Below are 27156 nucleotides of genomic sequence, written 5' to 3'. Positions count from 1 at the left end.
AAAAAAAAAACTAGATTTTATGAAAAATTCATATCCATAAATAAATATTATTCGCAAAGATTACTTAAATTAGAATATTTCGTGAACTTTAGGGACAATCTTTATTATGATTTTATGACCGTTATATTTTAAAACTCAAACGAATTCTAATGTCATTGGAGAAAGACAATACAATGCGATAGAACTTATATGTAAAAAAATCAATAATATTTTAAAGAAATATAAATGCAAAAAGTATATTTTTCGATGAAATTTAAATTTAAAATTCTTTTATTATTCTTTATTATATATATTATATATATTCTCTATATATAATCTTATCCTCTATTACTAATTAAATATAATTCTATTTCTTTATACTTACTAATTATTAATTAAATAAACTAATTAAATATAATCGGATTGAAATATTTTTAAATGTAAAAGATATAGTACATTTATAATTAATATTAATAGAGATATGTATATTTATATTAATCTGTTAGTCGCGAAACACTTGTTAATCATTAAAAGACAGTATTATTTATATTTTTATTAAAATATTTGGTCATATAAAATATTCCAAAACAATAAAACATAAAAAATCAAGAAAAAAGCAGAAGTCTTAGATATATTTTAAGTAATATAATTTTATATTTTAAGTAATTCATTGATTGTTTTTGTGGAATTTATAAAATCTATCTAATCTATATTTAACATGAAATCGATATTATTTCAATTTTCTTGAAAATTGTTATTTAAAAACAATTAATTATAATTATAACAATATAACAAAATATATAATTATTTAAAAACAATAATTATTTCATAAGCAATTATTAAATGTTAATTCTATATGATTTTATATTTATTTTAGATCTATCAAATTTTTAATAATCTATAAAAATATAAATGCTATGTAAGAAATGGGATAGTATGCAAATGTTTTGCTTATATTACTAGATAGATTTTATTAGCTGATCTCTTTTAACAATTTTTGTTAGAATTCTAGTAATTATCAGTTCTAACCAACGAACTATTATCATATAATAATAATATTGAAGATATCGACATAAACTATGAAAAAATATCCTGCATGTAAATATAAAAGTTCACCAAATGGCCACTATTAGCGTATCGAGCGATAAGACAGGGATAATATTGAAATATTGAAAGACGTCTTCGATCAGTTCTCGTTGTTACGGTTCGTCGAAGTATATATAGCACATATAACCATATTTACATAATGACAAATATATAGCAATTGTGTCAATCGCAGGAGTGCATCGTACATTCTCGTTTTTATATAATTAATTGTATGATCCATTTGAACAGTTTATCACCATTATTAAAATTGTGATATTGTTATATTTTTTAAATCTGAAGTTTTATAGTGAAATTTTATAGTTGAAATAAATATTCTAGATATAGAAATAAATTTCAAAGATTTAAGACTTGAAGAAAATGTGAATAGTGCAATATTTTTCTAATCTAATCTGTCAGAATTATAGAATATATAAAATCAAAATATACTCTGGTAATTGTACTATTAATATACAATTGTACAATTATTACAATTATAATTCATTTACTGCGATAATTTGTTTAAAGTATAAATTTTAGGAATATTATACATTAAAAAATATTTAAACGTCTTATAATATTATTTAAAAATAAAATGCAAAACAAGAAAATACAGAAATAATTAAATTTTAAAAATCTATTTTCATTCAAATATAAAAGAATGAGATAAAAACTACATTTTTTAAAAATATATAACGAAAATATTATAAAAATATATGATAAAAATAAATTATTGACAATAATTTTTTTATATATATTTGATTTCAACATTAAAAAATTAGATGCATCATAATATCAAATCAAAATTTGATCGTTTATTTAATTTAAAAAAATTTTTAATTTTACGACGATTGAACGTAACAAAATAACATTTTTTTTATTTCCATATTCAAGCTATCTTATAAGTAATAAATAGTTCTATTTTTTTCTACTAATTTAGTAATAAAATACTTTCTCTGTTATATATGCAAATCTCTATTATATATTTCAAATTATTAACTTGTATTAATCGTTTTTCTTATAATTAAGGTTAATTTTCTTATCTTGTACGAGGCTACATTATTTTATTACTTAAAAATCTTTATAAATAGAAATACAAATTTATCTTATTATTATTTTATCAATATTATATCTATCTATTTTCATTAATATAAATAACTTTTATAGACAATTGTAACATTGTTCAAATAAAAATAACTTGAACTATTATTTTATTCCATAACGATCAAGCCACAGATTTTCTGGGATGCCCGTGAATTAATGCGCCTTTTTACCTTGGCCTACATATCTAATCCAAACCCATCTCATCGCAAAGCCCGTAAATGGTCTTGAATGTCGTTGACTATATCATTGGCACATCATAATTATAAATTTGTAATGGAACTTGGCTGTAATTCAGCATATCTCAGCGCAACAAAGTCTGATCGAACATCTAAATGATCATTTGTCGAAGACTAGGTCAAATCGAACAATTTCCACCAGAAATATATTTTCATCTTTGTACATATATACAATTTCCTTGATAAATTTGTCTCTTTAGATTTTTTAATTACAAATTGTTTAAGTGAGTTTGGAAGTGTGACGCAATTCATTGAAAATAATTTAATTATTAAAGAATTATATATTAAATTTTAATTTAACATCGACCTAATCGATTTTAATTGTAACGAAGCGCAAATTTTTTTAAATTAAAAAAATAAAATATAAAAAATTATATTTTTGATATTAAAATATCAATTTCGCTATTATTTTCCATTATGTAATTAATTGATAAATTTTAAGGATAAATGGATAACACGTGATTACACATGAGAATTTCGTTGACCAGATGCATTACTGTTGTAGCAAGAAGGAAGCAATTGATACATGCTATTATTACAACTGAATTACTCGAATGCGATCTATTTTGAGAATACCACGATTTCAGCGCGTATATATGTGTTTCAGCACGAGTGAAGCATGCTCGAATTATTTGCGCTCTTTACTGTGTAACGATCGTGTTCGAAAAAATGATCCCTTACGCTTTTATTCGTGATAGATATCGGGATTTTCAAACGAGAGAAGAAAGAAAAAATATTCGTTTTATTGCATGTTATTTTTAAATACATTAATTAACGCACTCGTTGAAACGATATTATTCAATCTCTGTCCGATTGAATTAATATATCATTCAAAATAATTAAGATATCGATAATAATTATTTTTAACAAATAAGATAAATTATTAATAAATATTAGATCATAATATGTAGTACTTTAATTTTCTTTAATTGAAATACAAAAAAGGAAAATAATCAATTTTAACATAAATCAGAAATCTCATTGTTAATTTGAAATTATAATAAAAAATTTTATAAATCATTTCATGTTACGTTTAATAATATATATATATGTAGATATATATATATGTATATATATATATATATATATATATATATATGTAGAATAAGAATAGATATATGTGACAAGTAGTTCAAGGATGTCTATATTAAAATCAGAAAAGAATAATTACTTTTTATTTATACTTTTTATAATTAATTTTTATTTTCAATTATATATTTATTTAAAAAATATATATATAAATATCAAATGCGAGGGAAATAATATTGAAATTAAATATTTTAAAATTTAAAAAAAAAATATACATATAATAATATTTATGTGTAATAATTTTTAAATCATCTTTTTAAATCATATTTAAATTAAATAAAAACTAATGACATATATTTAAGTATATCTCTCAAAATATTAAATATCTTGAAAAAAAACAATTCTTTATTTGTTAAAAATAAAATGTGCAGAATAAACGGCCGTTAATTTTTTAAAATTAATTTAAAAAAATCATAAAATAATTGCATTGCTATTTTCAATATAGCAAAATTTAAGTCTTTATTTACCTATAAATCAAAACAATAATTTTTTTTAAAATAAAAATAAAAATACAAAAATTATTGAATTTCTATATTATGAAAAATTAAAAATATTGAAAATTATTAAAAATTCATAGTACGTTTCAATAAATAGCATAAAAATCTTATTTTATTTTAAAATTTTTTTTATTTTTTAACAATTTATAAAAAAAATAAATATAGAAAAACAAAGTTAATAATCATTTTCGAATTTCATTATAAATATTAAGTTAATAATCACTTTCGAATTTCATTATAAATATGAATGCAAAAAAAAATTATAATATCTTCAAAAAATTTCGAATCGTTATTAAATTTTTGTTAAATGAACGGTTTAATTTCTATCATGCATCTTATGTACTAGATTTTATTCGTCATCAATGATCACTTGCATTTGGAATTCGTGTTTTTCCACAACATTTATATGTGTCTACCGTACAATCAAGGAAGTACTTAATGACTGTGACAATCGTGATAATATATTACATGGCGCATGTAACTCGCGCAGCCAGACATGCGGAAAGCACGTGGTTTCAGCACGTTGGCGAATACTTCGTGAATGAATGCACACAACGTACAAGTCAATTTATGATGTTATATATTTATCGAATCTTCTAAAAATGATTATTGTTGTTATAAAAAAAGTATTCTAGTTCTAACGAATAACGGTTATATTTAATCTTGAAGAATAAGTATATTTAACTAACGTTGAAAATACTGGAAGATTTCAAGGATTAAGAATAACTTGAAACAAGTTATCAGATAAACATATTATGTAACGAAGAATATAATTGAAAACAAAGAATCAACAGTTGTAGATAAGAATGTTTAATGAATGCAACGTGATCGTTTTTCATGTAAATCGTGTAATACGATTTGGAAAACTTCCATGGAATTTTTGCATCACAGTTTATATGATTACATTATCATTAATATGAATTTGTTTTCATTACAATTTCTTCTACTTCTGTTACTTATTTTTCTGTTTATTTTGGTTTATTTTGACTTATTTATTTATTTTTTTTTTTATTTTTTTTTTTTTTTTTACTTTAAAGCCATGATCTCAAGATTGTTCGAAACATAAATATTATACAGATAATTAATCAAGAAATATAATTTAGATCTAAATCGAAAATATAAAAATTCAAATTTAAAAATTTATCGAATATTCGATGAGATAAATTTATCGTTTAAAATTAAAATTAAAAATCAATAAATTAATTGACTGATTTTGATGGATATTCGTAAAAATAGCTAAATGTTATACCATTAATATTAAAGAGCAAGAGAAGAAATTTATTTCTCTTGGATTTGTGCATTCTAGGAACTTTTTAAGCATAAATAGTATCTTTTTGACATATAATAATTTGGTAATATTTCATATGTATTTAATCAAAGAACATAAATTAAATGTGTATATATATATATATATGTGTGTGTGTATCTTAAAAATACTTTTTTATGTACTTGATTTACCTGAAAATAGAGTGAAAAAATATTATTTTACATTTTCGACATATTTGTATATATAATAAATATATTATATGAAATTAAATTATTATTATATTATATGAAATTATATTATCTTTTTGTTTTCTATATCATCATTATAGCATACTTTGCATATAATCAAAATTATAAAACTCAACGAGATATCCATATTTGGTAATAAACAATATATTAAATGAAGTAAATTTTAATATTATCTTCAAAATAACTTTATAGTACTTTATAGTAGATTTGAATCGTTTATTTAAAATTTTTTTATATATTTTAAATAATATAAATGATAATTAGAAATTCTGAATCATCCATTTTGTAAAAACTTTTTTTAGAATAAAACAAAATTGATGATTTATAAATATATTTAAAATATCCTATCAAAAATAACATTCATGTATCATCCAATATTTCAATCTTTTATAACCGTCTACTCGCAAATGTAAATGTAAAAGTGGCAAATGTTTGTAAATGTTTTAGGGAATATGTACATAAAAATACATCGATACTTTCGAATTTTCTTTTCACAAATCGGTTACTTAAGACATTAATAAATGCTCATAATCTTTCATGATTATTTGCTGTTCGTTATATGCTTTACGTTTCCATCAAATTTTGTGTTAGCAAACATCGTAAATGTTTTATGTAGTATAGTATATCGAATTTTACAATTTGATCGCAGTCAAACAAGCATAAATTTAATGAATGCGTGACGAATTCGTTTTTGTTGAATTCGTTTGGCAAAAAATTTTTTAATTAATTATCTATATAATATCAGTTATTAAAATTCATGATCCAAGATTCAAAAAATTAAAATGAAAAGATTTTTAATAATTTTAAAATGAAAAAAATGTTGAAAAAAATGTTAAAAATAATAGTTTATTAAAAAAAAAATTCATCCCAAAGTTTATTCCATATTTATTGCATGTTAAGATCGTAATAAAATATAATAGAATAAATTGAAAGCAATAATACTTCGACTTATTATATAAAAAAAATTTTAAATAAACGATTCAAATCTACTATAAAGTACTATAAAGTTATTTTGAATATAATTTACTTCATTTTTTTTGTAATTTACTTCATTTTTTTATAATTTACTTCATTTAATATTTGTTATAATTGTTTATTACTAAATATGGATATTTCATTGAGTTTTATAATTATTTTAGAATATAATTATATAGAATTTATTATGCTAATAAAAAAAAATTTTTATAAAAAGATATTAAAGATATTAAATAGATATTAAAGAGAATATTAATAAAATATAAATATTAATATAAAATATAAAATATAATATAAAATATAAAATATTAATAATAAAGAGAATATAAATAAAATGCATACTTACTTATCTTATTGAATCATTATAATTTCGTATGACAATGTAATCCATATTTTTGTTTATGATAAAAAATAAAAGCAAAGAAAATGTTGTAATTGTCTTTGACAACTCTGTTAATGTTAATTATATTATTATATTATAAATTAATTAATTTATTATAAATATTACAATTATAAATTAATAAGAAAAACTATTTTAGAATATCGAAAAGTTATCTATATTTACGTCTATTATATATCAATATTATGTAAAAATAAATATATTCTAAATATTTTGATTTTAAATTGAAATTAAAATCAATTAAATTATTAAAATTATATATTTTGATCATATTTAAAATTTATATTCAAAATTTATATTAATACTTATATCTATTAATATCTATTATATCTATTATATATCGTGAGATATCTAACGTGTTATATTCTCCTGTTATTACTGCTTCCAATCTATATATTTTTTACGAGAAAAATTAAAATGGATGTATAAAATTTGATCATACATATAACAAAATAACTTACTTAAGATAAATTTTAAAATACTTCTTCTTAATAAAAATATATTTTATTTGCAAAAATTGTAAACATGATTTTTTACTAATTATTATTAATATTAATAAATTAATATACCTATTAGTTTAATTTTATCAATTTTATATAGCAAAATATCGTATTATTATAATTTCACATCATTGATGTTATGCAATTTGATTTTGATCGATATATTTAGAATATTTTCGACTTTATATTTCTAATGATGCAATGCATATGATCGTGCGATCCCACTAAAAGACAAATCACACTATTTCATCAATACAATGTTGCACTCTGTTGTAATTTTGTTGCATTGTAATTTAATTCATATATGTTATATTATATTATATTATATTATTAAATTATTAATAATTATGATAATACATCATTTATCTATATTAACTAATATAAGTTTAACTTTGTGACAATTGTGAATATATTAATATATTAATATATTAATAATCACATAATATTATACGAGAGAAATATAGAATTAATTCTTTCATTATAATAGAATTAAAAATTACATAGAATTAAATTCTTTCATTTTTTTTTGTTTTAAGTGCATTATTTTAGATTAAGATCTTTAATCTTATTTCTTGACAATCATGATTAACTCAATATTATATATATTAGGTAAAGCGGTCTATATATTCTGTAATATCTTTTATGTTATAAAGCTCATGTATTATGTATAAGTATTATGTGTAGTAGAAAATGTATAGTAGATAGATATTTTTAAGAAAAATAATAGAACAAAAAAAATGAAGAAAAATATTTTTAAAAAATTTTTGAAAAAAAGAATTATTTAAAAAATAATAATAAATATATAACATATTATTGATCACAAAATAATTCAATCGCGTCATTTGGCATAAATTATTATTTATTATTATATAAATTAATCTTAAATAATAAATTCTTTACTCTTTATGATTCTTTTAGGAGCTACTTAAGTAAATTTAAATTATATACATAATATACATAATATATAATATTTATAATATGATATATTATATATATTTTGTATTTTTTATTTTTAATATTTTTTTTCAGTTTAAAAATTGAAATTGAAATATATACCTATATATCTTCTCCAAAAGCAAATATTAAGATAATATCTATTTGTTTCAAGTAGAACATAGTGATCCAGTTTAATTAATTTTTATGTTTATATTATGTTTATATTATATGTATATTATATTATATTAACAAAAGTATTTGTATTTACGAAAAGAAAATTTAATTTTATTATACATAAGTAGGAAGGTTTTTGTCATTACATAAGATATATATATAGAATATATTCTTTATAGAGCAAATTAATGAATTTAATAATAATTATAAAACATTATGATTTTTTCTTAGAGATTTTTCAAGATTATTTCATTTTCTATAAGTATCCTAATTTAAATGAAAGTGTATGTACTTAACACTTGTCATAAGTATTATAAAGTTAAGAGTTAAAATTTCAATTAATATTGATAATTAAAAATAATTACAAGATCAAATATTTTTAAACTGAAGTATTTTCATTGTCTATATTTTATGAATGCGATTAGATTAAATCCGTTTTTAAAAAGAAACTTATTTTCTTGAATATATGAAAAGACTGAGTGAAGAGTGGAGATATTTTTATCTGTACCATGACATGATTAATTATTTCAATTCCTGGTCACGCACACTTTGTTATTTTTTTATTGATAATATTTATTAAGAAACAGTATCAATAGACGATACCGTAATTCACGCAAATAATCAGATAAAATTCATGACTTATGTCACTAGAAACTGATAACAACTGTATTTGCTGACTAATATGTGTTTCGAAATATATAAACACACAATAAATAATACCTTCTTATTCTTTTGATCTAATAGATCAATTAAAATCGATTACAAACAATGAAATATCTTAATTTAAAAAATCTTATAAAAAATATCACAATGTAGGAATTATTATTGAAAACAATGATTCAGTAAACAATAATGAAAATTTAAATTTTAAAAATCATATTTTGACTATGTATTCTTAGTATTTTTTTAATTTTTTGATATCTTTTGAAAAGTAATATAATAATCATATATTTTTATTTTTACAATTTATCATTATTTTTTAATCATTTTTTTATTACAAATTTTTTGTAATCTCAAAAAATATTGTATCGTTTCAAATTATCTGAAAAAAAATCAACAAAATTAAAAAAAGTTTTACGGTATCTATCGATTAGCTCCTTTTTTGATCTATTTAAATAAATATGTTGTAAAAATATCATCTTTTTAACTAATTTTTTCCTTTACACATAATTTGCGATCAGCTTTAATTTTCTATTTATATATATATTATATATAAAAAACTTGATACTATATTATTGATATTATGCAATTTTTCCTATAGTTTCCTAGAGTTCGTGACGTGTCTGCATACAATTATAAATATAATTACAAACATTGTTTTTATAAACATAGCAAATAATTGACAATATGTACAATAGACGAATTTATCAAAAAATTATCTCTTTATAAATTTTAATAAATTTGAAACATATTATAAAACACAACATTTTGAACGATTTTTATGAATTTATCAAATTAGTTATCCTAATAGATTTCAATAACATTGAAATACATTTTCAAGAATGAATTTTGAACAATTTTTTCCTTATATAAAACGGAATCTTAATTTGTAACGAGTTTACGATTCAAAATATCTATATAAAATATAAAAATCAAATATAAAATATAATAAATATAAAATAACGCTTCGACGAAATTAGAACGATAGAAATTACATGATAGTGATTTTAGCTTCACACTTAATATCTATCATTTTTTTTATTATATTTTTTTTATTTATATTATATTTATATATTTCACAAAAGATATCAAATCCAAGAAAGTAACTTTTATATATATTTATGACCGGATGTCATCACGTTTATATAAACAGTTGATCAATTGACTTTACCTTATATATGTATATAGACGAACATATACATAGGAAGAATTTAATAATGATTTACATACATATAAGTTTTGCGAAGATTATGTGAAAAAAAAAAGTTGCTCGAAATATATTTTAACAATATATTTCAAACTCATGTAAGTTACTCATTATTTCTTCTAAATTTTTTTAATGTAAAAAGAAAATTAGATTCCTCAATAAATAAATGAATCAACATATACATAATACTGAAAGTTATTATGTTGTCAAGTTAATATTCATATAAATATTTAAATTTATATAAAACAAATTTGTATTTATACATACAGATTTTATTTCTTTAATTTATAAAAATATAAATTTACACTAAAAAAAAAAGATATGAAACAGATTTGATGCTTTATTATTCACATATATTTATGTATATGTATATGCTATAAATATGAAATTTATAGCAACAATTTCTTAAAAATAATAATTTTTTTTTTGTATTAACCAGAAATTGACAAAAATTATTATGTTTCCACTTCTTTTGTTCACAGATTTCCATAACTGGGAAGAAGAATTCCAAATTCTTGGAAACAATGACTTGAATCAATGGACCGAGGGATTGGATCGATTCGGAAGGTGAAATACATCGAGTTCCACGAAACGTATTCTTGTGAAAAATTTCGTCAGTTTCTTTAGCCTATATATGTATTTAGAAGAGCAATTGTTTCCAACATAACTCCACGTGCAACATGTAATCGCGAACTATTTATTCGTGGACCATAAATAAACATTACGAATGCAAGATCGATATACATCAGATGTTAAGTCACAATTAACGATTAATTTTAATTGATTGACGTCAATATGCGAATAAAAAGAAAAAAATATATTGCATAAAAAATTATAGAAAATTTTATTTAATTAAACGATTGTTCATTCAATTGAATATAATGCTATTTTAACTCGTTATAATCGAAATTATTTCAGTTTTTTTTTTCATTTGATTTTTATCAATTTTAATTATAATATTTATATATTTTTTCAATTGTAACATAATTTAATAAAAATGTTGAATATTAAAAAAACTGAAAAATTATTATTGTTTATACGAATGAATTTATTTTTATATATAATATCGTATATATTTTTATATATACAATATGTAAATAATATATTTATTTTTTTAAATAATTCTGTTTTAATTATATATGTTTAAATTATATATTAAAATTTAGATTATAGAATTATAAAATAATAAATATTATTTAACAGAAAAGATATCAAATTAAATATGATTGCATTTTAAATTGGCAAAATAAATTTAAATTCATTTATTTGTCTTTAATTAAAAATATTATTGAAAATGCAAATATATTTGAATAAAAATCTATCGTCCATCAAATAAGACATACTTTAATTGTTCTTAACGGTACATAAACAAAACGATTTATCGAATAACTCTGTCGATTATGTTCAATTACCAGTCAATAGTACTAGTAAAGAGAACCGGAATAAACTCCTAACAATATAATAATAAAAGGTAATAGATTACTGTTACCAAATATTAAATAATCTCTTTTCTTCAATCAATTCAATTAATCAATGACAATGAATTCAATTAGTCAATTTTCTTTAATTCAATCTCTTTTCAATTTTCCAATCAATTTGAATAGTTATAGTAAAAAAAAAGTGTCATGGAACTATATTTACTTTCAAATATTTTCTCATAAATATGGAAATAAAATTTTCACAATATCAATATTTCCGATGAGTATATTAATAAATAGATTTAATAAATCAAAAGATATAGAAATGGAGAATCACAATTCAATGTTTTCTCCTTGTTTTACGTCAAAATGTTTGCTGATGTTTCTATCGATTTGTTTACGCAATAGAATAAATTACCACGTGATTAAATATTCATTCGAAAGAATACTACCGTTTACATTCATTGTGCAAGTCTCTTAATAATTTAATAATATATTATTATATATTATTCGATCGTGATTTTTTTTTTATGTTCGTTACAATAAATGCAAAATTTTAAAATCCTATATACATTATATACATTTTATATATATTATTTTGAAATTAAAATTTTATACAAAAATAAAAATTTATTAAAAATATAATTTATATTCGTTAAATTTGCAATTAGATAATAATAAGATAAAAAATTGATATATCCAAAATGAAAACAAGGAAAATTAAATAAAAAGTAACGAAGATAAAAATATTGCATTAAAAAATTGGGTCATTCAAGGATATGCATAATAACGATGAAGTAATATCACGTTCCGTCCGCGATCGGATCGCGTTACAATGACCACGAGCGGCGTGCATTCAACGTGCAGCCGCGAAATTCGTTTACGCATCTATATCAAATAAATAGAGGAGAAAAATAATATAATAACATGATGCATGCATAATAACATTTATGAACAAAAAAAAAAATAAGAAAATAAAAAAAAATAAAAAATCATCTATTTTAACATACTAACCTGGCCTTGCGTTCCAGTTGACCGGTTATTTCATTCCTCTTCAGTACGAACGGCAACCTGTTGCTCACGACGATCATGCTCCCGTTGGAGGTGAAACTACCAGGTTCTGTAGACATTTTGATATTCTCTGATCACCTATGTCAAACCGTGTAATCCGTGGAAGAAGAAAAAAAGACACCGCGAATGTATAATAGCGTCGCGCGACTCCACACACGAATGTCTCTTCTCTTTCTCTTCAATTCGTGTTCTATATGCGCGGCCACCGGTTCAACAGCGCTACTCTATACGAAGTGTCGTGTATCACGTGCGATCACGTGTGCAAGCAAAACTGAAGTTGAAGGAGAACCGCGTCAGTTAGTTGTTCAGTCTAACTAGTAGTCTTTCCTCGTTGTCGAGTGCCGCGCGAGAGACAACACTTCGCCGTTCCTCGTGTTGTTTCCTTTATAGTTGGGCAGCTTAATGTCGCGTACTCGCGGGCAGAATAGTTCCGATGTTCCGTCTCGTCTAGTTTCGTTAGGTCTCGTTTATTTTCGCCCGATGTCTTCGCTTCTTCTCTATTTCTTTTTTCAAGTAGTGCAAACGAGCGTTCTATCGTGAACCCTGATTATCTGTGCGTGGTTAAGTCACAGTGAATTAGTTCGTTCCTTTATTTTAGACAAGGGTAATTTGAAGGAAAGAAGTAATAAAATGAATAATGAATAAGAGAGAGAAATAATAATAAAGGAAATAATGCGTGATACAAATCGATTTATTCAGGATAAAGGAATAATAGTAATAAATAAAAGCTTAAAAGAAAAAGAGAGGAAGAAAGATCTTAATAGATGAAAAAAAGAGAATAATTGATTGGTCAATGCGACTGTGCCGCGGTGTGTGGCCGAAGTAGCACTGAAGTAGTAACGTCGCGTTCCCCTGAGTTTATTTGAGTTAGCTGTCGTGAGGAATTGGTCCAAAGTGCGCTCTCTCCATCCGTATCAATGACGGGGCCGCGACCTTTTAGTCATCCCGTACATCATACGGTTGCCCATATACATCACCACAATCACAATTAGCATCATCGTCACTACACAGTTACATTTCCACCGTCAAAAACAACCATTTTACCGTTACCATACGTAAATATATATCGTTTCCTCTTTCTTCATCCTCGCTATTCGTTCTCTCTTTTTTTCCTATTCCTCTTTTCTCCCTCTCTTTTTACGACAATGTCGCGTGTCATGACAGACGATCAGGGTTATCACTCATTATCTTATAATTCTCGGATAATTCACTAATGAGACATATATGTTGTCGACGTTGCGATCAGCTGTACATATTGTATCGGCATTTGACTATCAATACATATGCAATAGATAAATGATTAGTAACGCACAATCGATATTATATTATAATGATTTATTGACTTTTTTCATCCTTCATTATTAATGAAATAATCCGCCGTGTCGCGCTAAACGCAATTATTTTATATCAACATAAGACAAATATCGATGGCGAATAATTTGTTTCTAAATTTGATCAATTATTTTCTGTTTTCGTCATTGTGAAGGATATCTCATATTATTAATCAGTGAAAAATAAAACAACATCTTAATATATATACTATATATATAGCAATGATTTTACATCTTGGAGGTTTGAAAAAATTTAATTAATACATTTTTTATGCGTATATTAATTCAAATAATTTATTTGATATACATATTTGAATCATAAGAGAAAAAAGTACAATAATTTTTTTCTGTTTATTTTTTTTCTGTTGTTTTTTTATTCGAATAAATTATTTATTGATATTTTATATACTTGCAAGTTGTTTTTTATTGATAGCAATTAATAATGAGTAATTACATAATCAGTAGATAGAAAAACGATAAAATTTATAAAAATTGAATATGAAATTATAAAAGATTAAAGAACTTTGATTTTCTGAAAATATATACTATTATCGCATATATCTCTTGTAAGAAGTTGATTGAATTGTTTCATTGACAATGAAACATATTGTCCTAGTAAATATTTAAGGTCAGATTTGTCGAAGTTACATGTATTTCTCGTTTTCTCAAGATAAAGAAGGCAGAAAGACTGTACATAATACACATACATGTTAAAAGCATATCTTGTAAAGTTTCATATTTCAAGTTCAATATTCGAAAAATTACAACTAATAATAAATAAATTGTGTAATAATTCAAATAATATAAAAAACTAAAATTTATTTAAATGAAAAATAAAAAATTAATGGATCTATTGATTTATATATATAAAATATCTAATATTTATTTTATATTTATTTTAATATTTATTTTATCAATACATTTTAATTTTAAATATTTAAAAAAAAAGAATCCACTGAGGATACGAATAAAATTTTATATATGGCTCATAAATTCAATATTTGAATTCTATTTTACAAAAAAATTCATCTAATCCTAAAATTCTGATTAAATGAAAATTGTATATGTAAAATATGATAGAATACATGGAGAAATTTTTTCGTCGATTAAAAATCTCTTTTGAGGAGATGAAATCAAAATTTTCAGTTTTCATTTTTTCAATTTTGCAAATTTAAGCAAAATATAATTAAAATTATTATGAAATGCAAATATTTTATACATATATTTTAAAAACAAATTTAAATTTAATATTGATCTAAAACTTTAAAATGTAATATTTCCTCTGCTTTAAAAAGATATAATGAAAATAGAATCCTTCATCTACACATATAGTTTCAATTCTCTAATATGAAAATTCATAATAGATAAAAAATAATATGCATATAAGTATATAATATAATGCATATAAGTCATACGCATATAAGTTGAATAATTTGAGAATACTTTGATATTTGAAATACACACTAATAAGGTAAAATTACACAGAAAAATATTAACTTCTGCAGATTTAATTTCGTATTATCTATGAATATGATAATTTGAATTTGAATGAATTTCTCGAAAAATCACTACTTATCAAATTTGTCATTATTATTTGTTTTTGTGAATAATCTATTAGAAAATCAATTTTCTATAAATATTTAAAAGAATTAAAATTATTGATATCATTGTTTTGCTAATACGCACATTGCATGAAAAATGAAAATTTTTATATATATTTTTATCCTTATTCTAACAACATTATAACAATAATGTTATAATTATTAGAATGATTAAGTTAAATGACATTTAAGCCAATTAGCTTATTATGAAGTATTTTTTTAATTATAAAATCAATATGAAACTAACTAAGAATCTCAGACTTTCCTGCTGAAATATTGTCTTAATGTTTCTTTAAAACATAAAAGAAAAAAATGTTATCGTCACGTTATCGTCACGTGCTGATGTTAGCTAATAACAAGCTAGAGGATAACGAAGAAAATTGGCACGCGTCGCGCATGCGACATAATATGTTTTACTTTATAAAAAATTGTTTCACTGAAATCTAATGTACTTACGTTAAGAAAAGTTGTCAAGTTGCAAACAATACACAATTGATTATATATGGCTAGTTTAATCATGAAAAACTACTAAAAAACAACAACAAATGGTCGAAATTAAATATATTATTATTTATATTTATTTTTTTTTTAAATATATTGAAAATTTTTTGTATTTTCATTGCATTTACAAAAAATATTTTTATTTCATTTACAAAATAATATGTTAAGCAAAATATATAATGATATACAGTATTAGAGACTAAGTAAACAAGCTAAACAAATTATTTAGACTATGGAAAAAAATCAATAATAAATAATATTGTAGCAAATAAATAATTTTTATTTTTATGCAATTATTAACAAATAAAAAAATATTTTTATTATTTAATATAATATATTATAATATTAATCAATTTTTTAAAAGATAAACTAATATCAACTAAATAAATAAAATAAATAAATAAATGAAATTTTGTTACGATTTTTTTAAAATAAAAATATTTAAGATATATCTATCATGAAATTATAAAAAATTATAAAAAAAGAAATAATCGATTTAAAATAATCGATATATGTTAATATATGTCAATATATGTTATTCATCATACATATTTAATATAAACTCTATAAAATTTTTTTTAAGAAATTATGAAAATATTCTCGACTTTGTATAAGATCTGCGACTATCATGAATTTCGTGTTTGATCGTACTACTTCGTGAAATTTCGATAAAATTCGATGAACTTCGGTAAAATTCGGCAAACAGCATGTGCGTCGAAAATAAGCGCGAAATCAGTATATTTTTTCATTGCTAAATATCTATAGAATAGAATAAAAATATTGAAAAAAATTTAAATATAATATAAACTTAAATATAAAGCATTGAAATCCTAAATTATAATAAAATAATTTATATTTTAAAATATTAATGCTATTTTAATATTAACTATTGTTTTATATATAATATAACTAATTGTTTTATATATTTTTATAACATTATAAATTTTTTTTTAAATATAACTAATAATAAAAATTAATTTTTTTTACGAAAAAATTAATGACAATATTAAAATATTAAATTAATCAAAGATTAAAATATCCATTTTAAATCTGAATGAAATTTAATATTTCAAAAATTACGATCTATAATATAATATATAAATCAAATTAATATTAAATTATTATTTACAAAAAAAATATATCATATTTTGAAAAAAAAACATATTTATAAATATAAGACTCATAATTTTAATAAGTAAATATAGTAATATATATGTAATATATGCATAAAAAATATTCATATTCATATGTATATATGAGATTCTATTATTATATGTTTCTATGAAGAGATCTTTTAAACAAAGTGAAATTATTTATATATTTCAATAAATGACAAAAAAATAATAAGAATAAAAATTATATATAATAAAATTTTATTTTTGTATATTTATTGCATATATTTTTATTATATGTATTATTTTCGACAATATATATACAAAGAACAGTTAATTCTTCATAAAAATATATTTTTTTATCTAACGTAAAAAACAGGTGACGTTGACTTATTGTCAGGTAAAAATCATTTAACCAACAAATGGCTGACATTTTATATGTGAATATTTTAATGTAGAATATAATGCAATTGTTTAATGACATATAAATAAATCATAGAAAAGAATTAAAAGAATGACAATTGAGAAATGTGAAATATATCTAATTCATATTATTCAAATTCATTTCATCAGTATATCTTTATTCAAGTTAAGACGACACCCACCTTAAAAGATAAGCTTCTTCGTTTTACTATATATAAACAACAATATTAAATACACTTAATATAATAATTATTAATAATAAGTTAATGAAAAGCTCGATGTTAACTCGCGCACTCACATGTATGCCGGCAATTCTTCGATATAAGCTAATGTTTTTGATAAAGACGTTCTTTCGAGAAGGTACCACTGGTAACTGGTTCCTTCTTCGCGAAGTTTCGAATAGCTGAAATTTGCAGAGTAAATCGATTGTTATGGCCTGCAATACTGACCGACAACTAAATAAGAAACTGTAGAAAATTCCCTAGGAAACATTGCAAATTTTTGTATCTCTAGTTGAATTCTATTGTAGAATTAATATTTGCAAATATACATATTGATATTTCACATGTAAAATAAATGACAATGAAATTAAATGTGAATTAGATATATTATTTTTTAAAAAATGAATTTGGAAAATTCATTTTTAAAAATGAATTGAAATTGAACATTTTTAAAGATACTTGTATAATTATATTTGCATTATACATTTTGCGATAAAAAAAGTAAAAAAAACAGCGAGAAATATTTATTATTAATGGTGACAATTATCATAAAAAAGTTATAATATACATTTGTCATAAAGACAATTTGCTTTAACTGAGATTTCAATTGGCTATCCTGTAAATATAATATTATACAAAAAAATATAATATATATTTTATTGTTAAAAACTAAATGTGACATATCTTTGTTTTTATTATTTACAATTACTTTTATATATGATGTATAATACATATTTAAATACGTTTAAATATTATTTTATAAATAAAGTAAAATTGTATACTCATTGTGTTATACAAATACTAAATTCAAAGTTCTAAGGGTAAACTTAAATCCTACCAATGACATTTCAGACTAATGCTGTTTGATAGCACATGTATAACCTTTTTGAATTAGATCTTGAATTAGAACGTGACAAATTATATTATATTAAATTGATTTTAGATTCTTTTTCGGAAAGTAAAAACTAAATAATATTGATATTACAATTAACAAAAAAAAATAATAATAAATTTAACATAAATTAATCTATAGCAAATATTTCTATGCTTACTATTTATTTTAACGTAAAATGAACGTCATTTGCTCTATATGTAGCGAACAGTTAATACAATCAGATGATATTTTTTATACAAGATGTGGACATGTATTTCATTTGCATTGTTTAACACAATGGCTTGAAAGGTAAATAAATATTAAAAAATAACAAAACATCTTGTTAGAAAATGTGAAAATTTAGCTCATAGCATGTATCAATTCAATTTCTAATTCATTTCTTTTTCATAATATATGATTATAATTATGATTATGATTATAATTTATTTTCAGGTCAAAAAGCTGTCCACAATGTAGAGAGAAAGTTACACAAAGTAAAATACATAGGCTCTATTTCACATTTCCAAGTAATGAAGTAGTTGAATCTCAAGGTTCTACATTACAAGAGAAAGTGGATAATTTAAAATTTCAAATTTTGTTAAAGGAAAAAGACATTCAATATTATTCTTCAAAAAATGTTACTTTAGAAAAACAAAATGCTGGTTTAAAACAAGAGGTTCGAAAAGTAGAAAGTGAAATTAATAAAAAAAATGCAGCAATACATGCTTTGAAAGAACAAATTAATTACTTTAAAGAACAAAGTTCACACTGTGATAATTTAAAAAAAGAAATTGTTCAATTAAAAAATAAAATTGAAGATCTTAAACCGTACGTAATTATCATATATACATATATATTTTACATTACATTTTTATGTTTTTTATGTATTTATTGTATATTTACATTTTTTGTGTATTTTAGAATACAGGTATTATTACATGCACCTATTAGTGATGTTAGTAAAATGGTTGGAAAAACTAAAGATCCCGAAACACTTACTATGTATATTTCTATTATGAAAAAGTTAGTAATATATAATATATTTAAAACAATCTATAGCATATTCAAAAAAATTATATAATCATCATCAATATAATAATTTTTACAGAGAATTAATTGGAAGATTTAATAAATGTAAACAATTACGCATGAGTATTAAAAAGCTTCAAGAAAAACTTTCTAAAGTTAATATGAAAAATGATACATCATTAGAAGAGCAGTCAAAACAAATGTAAGATATTTGTTAAGTAATATCTATAGATTAAAAATTTTAAATTATAATTTGAATATTTTATATACATTATATATATTTTAGGGATTTCGAAGAAAAATTAGCATTTTCAGAAAGTAAAAATATGGCATTACAAAAACGGGTTGATGAATTAGAAGAGATACTTGGTATTAGTGATAAATATAGTAATGAATTAGAAATTAAAAAATCAGAAAATAAGAATAATATCTCTAAAGAAAACTTGACTGAAAGTTTATCAAAAAAAAGTAATCAAAATATATCAAGTACAAGTTCTTTATTAAGTTGCACAAAACAAAAAATTGAAAAGGTCTGAAATTAAATATGAAAAATATTCCTAAAAAAAATTAAAAGCAATAATTGATTATATTTATCTTATATTTTATTTACAGACATTTGTGTATGATATTAAACATGAACAAGAAAAGATATATGATTCTCCAATAGAAAATGATTCAAGTGATTCGGAAATAGATTTTATAGATTGTAGTTCTTCTAACAATTCTCCAATAGTTTCTAAAAAATTTAAATTATCAGAAAATGACATAGAAGAAACTTTAAATAAAAATGATAATAATACATTCTCAAATTCTTCTATATCAAAGAAAAAAAGAAAACAAAATATCAAAAAAAAAATAGCTGATACTGAATACAAGCATGATAGTCATGTGGTCGATTTAACTTGAAGAGTTCCTAAATATGATATAATAGTTTTTTTTCTTTTGTATAAATGATTATTTATATTTTAAGAACATATATAATATTTTCATTGTAATTAATCTTTGTGTTTTTAACAAATAAAATATTCTACTTTCATAGTTTTTTTATCTTGATTATTTTATATAATATAAAAAAATAATATTAAAATATTTTAATTCAAAATAATATTTTAAAATAATATCCTATTAATATTTAATAATATTTTCCTATTTTGCAATAGGAAAAGCAGTTGCAATAAATTTTAAACCATTATTTTGCAACATATATGTTTGAATATCAAATTTAATTCCCGCAAAAGATAATTTACATCTTTTATTTGGTCTTGTAAAAAAACAGAGTGTATAAAGTGCTATTTCCAATTCTGGAGGTGTTCCAATAAACATACTTGATTTTTTATGTTTTCCAATATAAGTGAAATATACTTCTAAGATGATTGCTTTCTAAAAAAATCATTTTAAAATGATTTAACAAATATTATTATATATATTTATAATTTTACTTACATTAACCATTTTTTTACTATTGGCAAATCCAAAATAATTAATTTTATTTGATGATTCTCCACAGAAAAAGAAAATCCAATTATGAAGTCCTATAATATTTTTATGCGATTTTCTTTCTCCTATAAATACATGTTCAAATCCAGAACTATCATTTATTCCTTTACTTCGAGGATATAAATGAAACCATATTTGCTTTAAAATGTTTTTATGAATGTACATGTCATTTTTAAAAAAACCTTTGGATGATAAAAAATGCATAACATATAACATTATATCTGTTTTCATTAAATTGTTAATAAATTCATTTTCTTCTAGATCTTCTTCCTTCGTTATAATTTCTGGTTGATAAGTATCTAATTCATAATTATCAAATAATTTTATAAGAGATTTTATTGTTAATATTGAAAAAATATTAAATGATATATTTAACAACCTAAAGTTAAATAATATATATAATTAATATATAATAATATATTTAAATTAAAGTTAATAATAAAATTTTTACCTCTCAGAAGCATTATCAGTAAAATTATTAAAACATATTTGTTTTTGATAATTTATATGCACATAATTAAATAAATTAGGAGATTTTTTAAATAATTCTTCTGATACTCTTATTAATTCCATATCACTTACTATAGACATATTTTTAATATTATTGATATCTGAGATAAATAAATATATTAAATAAAAATCATAACTTTTCATAAAATAATTTTATTTTTAATTTAATTTTTTTAATTACCATTAATTTGATGACTTGTAAAAGAATATATATTCACAATATTTAATATAATTAGAATGTAAATTTGAAAAATTGTAATTAACATTTTTTTAAAATAGATTTTAACTTTCAATAAATAATAGATATTATAGGTTATGTCAATTATTTTCCTACTTAAAAAATTTATATTATATGATGTAATCCTAATGTAATTATAAATATAATGATTATGAATTAAAAAATTATTAACATTTATAAAACTTTTTGAATTAAAGTTTTGAATTAAAATAATTAATAATTTTATAATATATTTTATTATAATATATTTTATAATATATTTTTATGTTCTATCCATAGATTATTATTAAAAAAATTTTAAATAAATAAAAAAAATATGATAAAATATATTAATTTAAAAAAAAGATTTATTTTACAATAATAAAATCCGTTTGAATGTATATATTTTTGTATTATCTATATATTTTTATCTTTATAAAATTAAAAAATTTAATGATTAATATATATATATTTTATTATATAATATATATATATATATATGTATGTATGTATATATACATGTCGAAGATATCAAATACGAATTTTGTTTACAAATGGTTGCCATTTATCTATAGCATATAGTATTTTTCTTAATCATAAAAATGTCAACTCGAATGGAATATATTATTTCATCTTGGGAAATTGAGTCATTTATAGATAATTTACAAATATCTGATCTTGAAAATATTGGAACAAAAGGGTTAATTTTTTTTTCTTTAAAATCTTTTTTTAAACATTAAAACCTTATTTGAATGTATAAAAATGTACAATATAATGCATGCAATATAATCTGAATGTTCTTTTCAGATGGTTTGAATTTCATAAAAGATTGATGTTATTAAATGAACAAAGTGTATTAGAAATTAGTGCTTTGCGAGAAGAAAGTACGAAGGAATGGTTTGTTTCTCTTGGGAAGGTAAATAAAATATTTTTTATACAACAATTTCTTAATTTAATATTTCTTTCCCTATATAGATTCCTATTCTTATATATGAAGCTATACAAATTGATATATGGAAACATAAAGTATTTCCACTTTTGATAGAAATGAATGAAGAACCAAAAAATACTTTTATGCTATTCACAATATTTTATCATGAAGATATTGCAGTTTCTTTATTAGAAAATGTATTATTTCACTGTGAAAGTGCAGAAACTTTGAATGATTCTATTCTTGATCTTGTTGATTATGCTGTTAAATCTGTATCTCTACTCATTGATGTATCGAATATTGAAATATATGAAAATGTAAAAGACCCAAAGTAAGTTATTATTAAAACTTATATAATTTTAGTAAAAAAATTATTAAATTGAATTAAATAATAATATCAATATTTATTGTAATTAGTTCATGTCTTGAAGAAATTTTTGAAAAAAAGAAAGAATTCGAATTTGACATTGGTATACGTTGCATTTCAATTCTTCGTTACTTGGCTGAATTTGCAGATAAATTACCATTATATGTATTATCGCGATTATTAACTACACATGATGTACCCTACTTGCTTGTTGAACTTATTGAGAAACATCCATGGACAAAAAAAAATGCAGAAGGTAACTATCATTCCATAATATAAAAAAATATAATATAAATTACAATAAAATTGCTTGTTATTAAGGGGAAAATATGATATATAATGGTGGGTGGAGAAAATCAAAATCAAATGAAGAGGAAAAGATTTCTAAGATAGAAGGACAAATTTGGTTAGGTTTGCGAGAATTATTACTTAATCCAAAAAGTGCATCTTATTATGAAATTACTGAACATAGATTCTTTAAATTATTAAAGGTATTTTAATTTTCTTTAAATTATTAAAAATATTTTATCATTACAAACTATATTATATATTTAAGATTGTATATGTATATTGCATAAAATAATATATATTTACATAAAAAAAAATTTGTTTTAGTTACAGAAATATTTGCATGAATGTGTAATAGATCAAATTTCTCCTTTAATGGATTTAAAACGATGGTTAAATTATTTAAATGTATCATCACCTAATACTAATGCATCACGAGCAGTAAATGTGGAACTTATACCACAGGTTAAAAATTATCATGATAAATATATATTTAGAGCTATTTACAATATTAATTAAACAATTATGTTTTTAGATAAGATCATCAATAATGGAAAAATATCATAAAAAGTGGAAAAAATTAGCAAAAAATCAATCAAAATTTATATACACAACAGATGCTGATTATATAAAAAATGCAGCACAAATCTTAAGTGATGCATATGATTTAGATAAACTAGATTGTATTGATATTAAAGAATGTTTTTTATGTCATGAAGAAGCAAAAAAACGTTGTTCTAAATGTAAAGAAGCTTGGTATTGTGGAAGGTATAAGTTTTTTCAATTATTACATTCATACATTAGGTTGTTGCATTGCAGATTTCAAAAATATATAAATTTTCAATATTTTCAATATTTATATTAATGAATATTCTTATTAAATAATATGTTATATTATCAAAAAACTTAAAAAAAAATTGTTTTACTATTTTTGAAAATAGTTGAATATAATTTGATTTACATTTTATTTATTTATTATAAAAATAAAAATTGAATTATAATTTAAGCTTCAATTTAAGCATATTTCTTAATGTTTGATATTAATAAAACTTTCAAAATAGTTACATTAAAAAAATAAATGATTCTTGATATGAAAATTTTAAATTAATATCAAAAATAAATCTTTAGACTTATTATATATAACAAGAAAAAGAATTTAATTGTAATAATTCTGTTTTATAATGAACATAATTTATTAAATTAAAATTTGATTAATATTACTTTTAATAGAATTATAAATGTTAATAACTTTATTAAAAATTTGACTATTTCATCTGCAACAACCTATTAATATAAAGTACTATTATTTTTTGATCAAACAATTATTATTGAATCATTACAGGGAATGTCAAATAAAAGATTGGATTAAACATAAAAATATTTGCGACAAAATAACAAAAAATATAGAAAATAAATAAAAGTTTAATTCTAAAACTATTACCAGAAAAAAAATTTTATTATCTTTTTATTATTTTGTCTTCAGTGATTAAATTAAATAAATTAAAAATTATTCACGAATAAATTTTAGTTGATTTTTCTATTACAATACAAAATTTAAAAATACTTAGGATTAAATTAATTATACGTACGATTTTATGTCCAATATTTTATTAAAAGATATTAGTGTACAGAACTTTGTTTGACATATTCCATTACAACATCTTTTGCAGGAGTATCTTCTCCAAAGTCCTAAAAGTAAAAAAACAATTCTATAATTAAAAAAAATTCAATGATTAATAAAAATTGTTAAAAAATCAATATTAAATTATTAAAATCAGAAAGGCATTAACACAGCATAGTTTTTATTAATTATATGGGTTCTCTCAGTAGAGGGAGCCTTGCTTTCATCATAAAATCTCATATAACTTATAATTTGAGTTAAAAAAAAATTTTAATTTTGTATTTTATATAATTTATACCTTTATAACAACACAGGAGCACCCAACAACTTTTCGAGCTTTACCAGCACTGTCAATTTTACAAAGACCAGCCCATTCACCAAGTTTTTTATTATTGTCTACTCTGATTAAAGGAATTTGATGTTCATTACATAATGCTTGTACTAATTTTTTATACATAGGCTCATCACAATTTTCAGCTAAAATACATAGCATAGCTTGTCTCCTAAAATATAATATATAAAGTAAATATAAATAAATTTAATGTTTAAATTATCAATTGAGAAATAATTATTTAATAAATCAGATAAGATGTTCATGACAGCATTATTAATTTTTATAACGGGTATTTCTCAGAAGAGGGAACCTAATATTTCATCATATGAAAATAATATATATTAGGTTTTACAAAAATACACAAAATGATATATAATAAACTCACTTGTCTAATGCTTTGGCAGCTTCATGAAGACCATGTACAACACCATCGTGAATCAATGCATTTTTAAGAACTTCTTGAAGGGCTGTGTTGACATCCATTGCACCTCCTGCTGCCATTGCAGAAGGTACATCATCACTAAAAATAAAATAATAATTAGATTCTATTTATTTCAAATTTACTTCATTCATTATTTTAAATTTTTTATATAAAAATATAATTGCATTATTATTCTATTTTTGCATAGTATTATAAGAGGTTAAATTTTATATAAATTTTGAAACTCAAACAATTTTTAATAAAGACAATAAATATTACATAGAGTTTTAATGTAATACTTTCATAATAAAAAAAATGTGTTAATATTTTATTTTTATAACAGATATATAAAACATACTTACTTTTCAACGTCTGACATATTTTTTACGGACTGAAGAACTAAAATAATACAATAATGTTAGTAATTTTATTTTTGAGTTCATATTTTAAAATATTTTCACATAAAAATTATAATGATGATATTATAATAAACTGATATTCTATACATCGCTTCACAGCGTGCTTTCATTTACCTTTTCTTATGAAGAAAGAGAAATGGCGCTTAATTCAACATACGATATTTAGGTTATGTCAATGTTAATTTTGATTGGCTAAGAATTTGATGTAAGTGACATCTACAAAATGTTTAAAAAATTCATAATTTATGTATTTTTAATTCTTAATGATATAAATTTTATTTCAAATACAAGATATAAAATAAACATAATATGCAAATTTAATAATGTATAAAATAAATTTAATATTTAATTGCATTTTTACTTTTACATGTCTTAAAAGTTTTAAAATCTTAACCATTTTAATGTCATTCTCAATGTTACTTTACTTATAATTATTTATAATTTTTAAATAAGATTATAGATTAAGAAAAAATATATAATGATATTTTTTGTTATATCTTTTAAAATACTAAACTCTAAATATAGGGAATGAAATCATCAGCATTTATCTCATTAAAGGGTAAATTTTAATCTAGTATTACCTATTCACTGTAGATGGCGCATGGATGTCTATAA

At 21.0% G+C, this 27156-nt stretch overlaps 5 protein-coding genes across 7 annotated transcripts in view; 2 read left to right on the top strand and 3 right to left on the bottom strand.

Annotated features, from left to right (window-relative positions):
* Positions 1-12926, bottom strand: part of LOC122715471 (alpha,alpha-trehalose-phosphate synthase [UDP-forming]) — a 49577-nt gene extending 36651 nt beyond the window's left edge. For both annotated transcript variants that reach the window (XM_043937695.1, XM_043937696.1), the window contains exon 1: positions 12788-12926. In XM_043937695.1, the coding sequence (XP_043793630.1) occupies positions 12788-12903 (116 nt within the window). In that variant the 5' untranslated portion in view covers positions 12904-12926. The remainder of the gene's footprint in view (positions 1-12787) is intronic.
* Positions 12927-14281: 1355 nt separating this feature from the next.
* On the top strand, positions 14282-20974 carry LOC122715474 (E3 ubiquitin-protein ligase TRAIP-like). Its single transcript, XM_043937699.1, has 8 exons — positions 14282-14416; positions 17769-17829; positions 19130-19216; positions 19361-19735; positions 19829-19930; positions 20016-20138; positions 20223-20466; positions 20549-20974. The coding sequence occupies exons 1-8, from the start codon at positions 14398-14400 to the stop codon at positions 20840-20842; spliced, it is 1305 nt and encodes a 434-aa protein (XP_043793634.1). The 5' UTR covers positions 14282-14397; the 3' UTR covers positions 20843-20974.
* A 38-nt stretch (positions 20975-21012) lies between these two features.
* On the bottom strand, positions 21013-25356 carry LOC122715475 (poly(U)-specific endoribonuclease homolog). Its single transcript, XM_043937700.1, has 3 exons — positions 25336-25356; positions 21380-21812; positions 21013-21316 (listed from the first exon to the last, which is right to left on the bottom strand). The coding sequence occupies exons 2-3, from the start codon at positions 21662-21664 to the stop codon at positions 21083-21085; spliced, it is 519 nt and encodes a 172-aa protein (XP_043793635.1). The 5' UTR covers positions 21665-21812; positions 25336-25356; the 3' UTR covers positions 21013-21082.
* LOC122715472 (zinc finger MYND domain-containing protein 10) lies at positions 22725-25164 on the top strand. Of its 2 annotated transcripts, XM_043937698.1 has the most exons (8): positions 22725-22860; positions 22968-23076; positions 23136-23422; positions 23509-23714; positions 23780-23949; positions 24074-24211; positions 24282-24514; positions 25089-25164. In XM_043937698.1, the coding sequence occupies exons 1-8, from the start codon at positions 22763-22765 to the stop codon at positions 25162-25164; spliced, it is 1317 nt and encodes a 438-aa protein (XP_043793633.1). In that variant the 5' UTR covers positions 22725-22762. The 2 variants fall into 2 exon arrangements, with proteins under 2 accessions (XP_043793633.1, XP_043793632.1); XM_043937697.1 differs by lacking the exon at positions 25089-25164 and having other exon boundaries at positions 24282-24667.
* On the bottom strand, positions 25338-26521 carry LOC122715476 (40S ribosomal protein S12). Its single transcript, XM_043937702.1, has 4 exons — positions 26485-26521; positions 26087-26221; positions 25666-25870; positions 25338-25435 (listed from the first exon to the last, which is right to left on the bottom strand). The coding sequence occupies exons 1-4, from the start codon at positions 26499-26501 to the stop codon at positions 25367-25369; spliced, it is 426 nt and encodes a 141-aa protein (XP_043793637.1). The 5' UTR covers positions 26502-26521; the 3' UTR covers positions 25338-25366.
* Between the last annotated feature and the right edge of the window lie 635 nt (positions 26522-27156).

This window comes from Apis laboriosa, unplaced genomic scaffold (genome assembly GCF_014066325.1).
Source record: "Apis laboriosa isolate Shangri-la unplaced genomic scaffold, ASM1406632v1 scaffold35_cov144, whole genome shotgun sequence".
NCBI lineage: Eukaryota > Metazoa > Arthropoda > Insecta > Hymenoptera > Apidae > Apis > Apis laboriosa.
This window is presented reverse-complemented; position numbering and strand designations above follow the sequence as displayed.

What these genes read in the sequence shown, in the direction of transcription:
- LOC122715476 (XM_043937702.1), bottom strand. An exon ending in GCTGCCAAAGCATTAGACAA is followed by an intron (nt 25,871 to 26,086) that starts GTGAGTTTATTA and finishes ATTATATTTTAG; the next exon opens with GAGACAAGCTATGCTATGTA. An exon ending in GCTCCTGTGTTGTTATAAAG is followed by an intron (nt 25,436 to 25,665) that starts GTATAAATTATA and finishes TTTTACTTTTAG; the next exon opens with GACTTTGGAGAAGATACTCC.
- LOC122715474 (XM_043937699.1), top strand. An exon ending in AAATGGCTGACATTTTATAT is followed by an intron (nt 17,830 to 19,129) that starts GTGAATATTTTA and finishes CTCTATATGTAG; the next exon opens with CGAACAGTTAATACAATCAG. An exon ending in GAAGAGCAGTCAAAACAAAT is followed by an intron (nt 20,139 to 20,222) that starts GTAAGATATTTG and finishes TATATATTTTAG; the next exon opens with GGATTTCGAAGAAAAATTAG.
- LOC122715472 (XM_043937697.1), top strand. Translation starts at nt 22,763, where the DNA reads ATGTCAACTCGAATGGAATATATTATTTCATCTTGGGAAATTGAGTCA. An exon ending in GACAAAAAAAAATGCAGAAG is followed by an intron (nt 23,715 to 23,779) that starts GTAACTATCATT and finishes CTTGTTATTAAG; the next exon opens with GGGAAAATATGATATATAAT. An exon ending in ATGTGGAACTTATACCACAG is followed by an intron (nt 24,212 to 24,281) that starts GTTAAAAATTAT and finishes TTATGTTTTTAG; the next exon opens with ATAAGATCATCAATAATGGA.
- LOC122715475 (XM_043937700.1), bottom strand. Translation starts at nt 21,664, where the DNA reads ATGAAAACAGATATAATGTTATATGTTATGCATTTTTTATCATCCAAA. An exon ending in ATAGTAAAAAAATGGTTAAT is followed by an intron (nt 21,317 to 21,379) that starts GTAAGTAAAATT and finishes TGATTTTTTTAG; the next exon opens with AAAGCAATCATCTTAGAAGT.